Genomic DNA, 4,329 nt, shown 5'->3' with positions numbered 1-4,329 from the left:
TATTGCAGACAATTTTATCATCTGATAGAAGATTGCCCGGTGCTGATAGACAAAATGCAAGAGAAAAAGATGCAACAACCTATGCAAAACATACAGATGATGAGGGTGGAGCCTCACGAAGAGGACCATAACATTAATATCGTGACACGAAGTGGTATGGCCACAGGAGAAGATAAAGGAAAATAACTAGAAACCAAAGGATGGGTGCGCAAGGCTGTTGAAAAAGAAGTTGGATTTGATCTCGACAAGGCTAAAGAAACTTTCATGGAAGCCAAGAAGAACTTTGTTGAGGCTTCTATGTTGGGGAGTCAGGAAAAACCAGTTGGAAACAATGAAGCACAAGACGTGGATCCCTCGTTATTGGCTACTTTTCTGAAAACTTATATGAAGCTGTTATGGGATAGGAAGGCAGTAGAAGGGCTCAAGGAGTTAACTGATAACTGTACAGGTAAAATCAAGACTCCTCCTAAACAACTCACTGTGAGGAAACTAGGAAAGCATAAGAAGTGGACAGGCCGAGAAATGAGGTTGATCGTGCAGATTGGAGAATATGAAATGGATCAACTCATATTGGATCTCGGATCTAATGCGAATGTACTACCTAAGCATACACGGGAAAGAATGGGGAGACCTGTGCTAAAATGGTCTCCTATACAGCTACGCATGGCCAACTAGCAGAAAATCATTCCAATGGGTGCTTGTATGGGGTAACAGTCGATATTGAGGGAGCGAGTGCTCTCGCCAATTTTGAAGTAATTGAAATAGTGGATGACAACAATCCTTACCCTCCGCTACTAGGAATTGATTGGGCCTTTGACATGGATGCCATAATTAACTTAAGGAATAGAAGGATGACATTTGAGAGGAAGGCACTGCGAGTAATTATACCACTGGATCCTGCGGAGGGAGCGTGCTACACTGAACCAGTCCGCGACTATGTGAGGGACAATGACTTGGATCAAATATACAATATTACTATGTGTGACGAATATTGGATTAATCCTACTGCAAATGAGTAGATTGCATGGGATAGAGATAGCTCTTGTACCTTAGATTTAGATGAAAGACTCAAGCACTGGTAGAATAGGCTGCACGAAGTTTGTATGCTACGTTGCAATATGATGACAAAATCATTGCCATGCATATCTATGGAGGTAAGGAATCTCCTGCATTATGATGGCTTAAATGATGTTAATTTATTTTTGGATGAGTTTGAAAGAGAGGTGCCAGAAGAACATCAATTCCAGGCACTTACTCTGGCGCTGCGCCTGTTCGTTGGTGGGGTAAGCATAAGGATAAATTCACTGATTGGAAGGAATACAGGTGGATGATGAATTTGAGGTTTGGATACGCTAACACCTGTATCACTGCCAAATACAATGGAAAGGATGGTTCGTGTGAGCATTTGGCATGATGGATTAAAGCTTGGGGAGAATAGCCACAACTGGAATGGGTGCATATCTTCTATCACACCTTAGATACTATTCCAATGAATTGGTACTTGGAAACGGAGCTTCGCCATGGGACGCTCGAATGGGATATCTTGAGGTAAATTTTCTTGTTATATTTCAGCTTTGAGGATGGATTTGCATGCATTGATGAAGCGCTCAAGAAATTAAGGTTGCTATATTTAGAACGCCTGAAGATTTGGTAGAATGGGTTCAATCAGACTAGAATACCCAGCTGCGCCATGCACTGGAATGTTACAAATTGACTATAGAAGAAGAAGAAGAGGATCCATGGAAGATCAACATTCTAGAGACCGAGGGGTAGTGCGAGGTTGAAGGACCCAAAGCAACGAACCCTGATATAACAGAATAGTTGAATACTATGTAAGTAAACATTGGGTCCAACGCGCAACCTAAGTTTTCAAAGATAGGTGATTATTGGGATGAAGATACAGTTGATAAACTGGCAGAATTGTTGCGCGAATACTAGGACTTGTTTCCTACCAAGTTCTCAAGCCTAAAAGGAATAGTAGGGGATCTGGGAGTGATGAATATCACCTTAAGACCCGATACGAAGCCCGTGAAACATAGACCTTACAGTCTAAATCCTAAGTATAAGGAGAAGGTGCGCAAAGAGCTACACAAAATTCTGGATGCTGGAATCATTGAGCCAGTAGAAGAGTTTGATTAGGTAAGTCCTATGGTTTTCTAGGAAAAGAAGCGGCAAGGTGAAATCAGGATATGCATAGATCTGAGAAATCTTAATTATGCGTGCATTCATGACCCATTTCCAACCTCGTTTACGGATGAAGTTTTGGAGAATGTTGGAGGGAAGGAAGCTTATTCGTTCACTGATGGGTTCTCAAGGTACCATCAAATTAAGATCACGCCGGAGGATTGCAGCAAGATGACCTTCGCGACAGAGTGGGGATGCTTCCAGTACATAGTAATGCCATTCAGGTTGAAGAATGTGCCTGCGATCTTCTCAAGGGTTGTAATTGCAGCATTTAAAGAGTTCATCCATAAATTCTTAGAAGTGTATTTTGATGACTGGACTATGTTTGGATTGGTAAAGCACCACGTTGCAAGTTTGTGCCTTATGTTGGATACTTTTCGCAGATACCAGATTGCCCTGAATCTAAAGAAATGTATCTTTTGTGTGCCTTATGGGATATTTCTATGCCATGTAGTCTGCAAGAAAGGATTAATGGTATACCCTACAAAGATAGTTGTGATTGTCAATTTAGAAGCTCTAAAGAATGTAAGTAGTTGCACGCAACGCTAGGGCACACTGGCTACTATAGAAAGTTTATCAAAGCTTATGCACAAATAAATGCGTTGATGGAGAAATTACTGAAGAAGGACACGACTTTCTACTGGGATGAGGAGTGTCAACGCAGTCTAGATGTGTTAAAGGAAAAGATGGTGATTGTTCCCATTTTTTTTCCAGACTGGAAGAAAGAGTTTCATGTACATGTAGATTCCTCATGTATTGCGTTGGGTGCGGTATTGACCCAGCCAGGCGAAGGCAAAATTGATCATCCTATAGCCTTCACAAGTAGAAAATGTTCAAAGGCTGAGAAGAATTATTCAGTTACAAAGTGTGAAGGAATGGCCATGGTCTACACGCTGTAGAACTTCTAACGTTACCTGTTAGCTGCGCATTTCAAAATGTACACAGATCACCTCGCTCTCAAGTACCTGGTCAACAAGCAGGTGTTAGGGGGGAAGATCTGTAGGTGATTGTTACTTTTTCAGGAATATGATTTTGAGGTAATTGTGAAACTTGGACGATTAAACGCAGGACCAGATCATCTATCCAGGATTGAGACCGGTGAAGAACCAATTAGTTTGGAAGAAGGATTTCCGGATGCGCATCTCTTTGTTGTACATGTCACAAATGATCATTTTGCTGATATAATCCAGTTTTTAACTACCGACACAGCCCCTGAAGGATATTCTACTCAGCGAAAAAAGGAATTGGTGGTCCGCATAGCTGATTTTTCTGTGATTGCGGGACACTTGTATAAGATGGGAACTGATGAAATACTATGTCGATATGTTCCAGAGTTTGAACGAACTAGCATCCTCGCCGAAGCACATGGAGGAGTAGCGGGAGGACATTATGTAGGCAAAGCAACCCCGCAGAAGATTCTGCATGCAGGAATATGGTGGCCAACCATGCATAAGGATTCTAAGGCATATTGTAGGGCATGTGATGCATGTCAACAAACGGGAAAGCCATCACGGAGGGACGAATTGCCCTTAAATCCTCATATTTCATTACAAGTCCTTGATAAATGGGTGATTGACTTTGTGGTTCTGATACAACCACCTGGAAAAAAGACAGGCGCGCGGTATATTATTACTGTGACTGAATACTTAACAAAATGGGCCAAAGCACAGCAGATGAAATAATGTAGCACTGCTGCAACTATGAAGTTCCTATTTGAATATGTCTTGACAAGGTTGGGTGTCCTAAAATACTAATGAGAGATAGGGGTACGTATTTTTTAAATGAAACTATTACTGCGATGCTCGAAGAATTCTAGGTCTATCACCAAAAGAGTATGCCCTATTATCCTTTAGAAAATAGTATGGTTGAAGCATTCAATAAAATCCTAGAGAATGCATTGACCAAGGTCTCCAACGTGCAGAGGAACAATTGGGATGTATGCATATCCACGGTCCTATGGGCATATTGGACGACTTGTAAAAATTTGACATGCCAAACTCCGTTCATATTGGTCTATGGGATAGAGGTTGTGATGCCCATGGAGTATATTGTGCCAAGTCTGCGAATTATAGCATTGACTGATATGGCGGAACGCGAGACTATGGAGGAACGCCTTGCATAGTTGCTAGAACTCAAAGAAGACTG

General features: G+C 41.6%; 1 protein-coding gene across 1 annotated transcript; it reads left to right on the top strand.

Annotated features, from left to right (window-relative positions):
* Positions 1-851: 851 nt before the first annotated feature.
* On the top strand, positions 852-3,866 carry LOC149193401 (uncharacterized). The gene is made up of 3 exons (XM_089407299.1): positions 852-938; positions 1,212-1,283; positions 3,207-3,866. Exons 1-3 carry the CDS (start codon positions 852-854, stop codon positions 3,864-3,866), a joined length of 819 nt encoding a protein of 272 aa, XP_089263425.1.
* Positions 3,867-4,329: the final 463 nt, after the last annotated feature.

This window comes from Pinus tabuliformis, chromosome 2_2 (genome assembly GCF_031772625.1).
Source record: "Pinus tabuliformis cultivar Carrire ecotype Pingquan chromosome 2_2, CPIR1, whole genome shotgun sequence".
Classification (NCBI taxonomy): Eukaryota; Viridiplantae; Streptophyta; class Pinopsida; order Pinales; family Pinaceae; genus Pinus; species Pinus tabuliformis.
Note: the sequence above shows the minus strand (reverse complement) of the source record. Positions and strands in the feature narration are given on the sequence as shown.

Excerpts from the sequence above, each read along its gene's own strand:
- LOC149193401 (XM_089407299.1), top strand. The coding sequence starts at position 852 with ATGACATTTGAGAGGAAGGCACTGCGAGTAATTATACCACTGGATCCT. Across the intron at positions 939-1,211 it reads CTGAACCAGTCCGCGACTAT|TTTGAAAGAGAGGTGCCAGA; the intron begins GTGAGGGACAAT and ends TTTTTGGATGAG. Across the intron at positions 1,284-3,206 it reads TGCGCCTGTTCGTTGGTGGG|GAATATGATTTTGAGGTAAT; the intron begins GTAAGCATAAGG and ends TTACTTTTTCAG.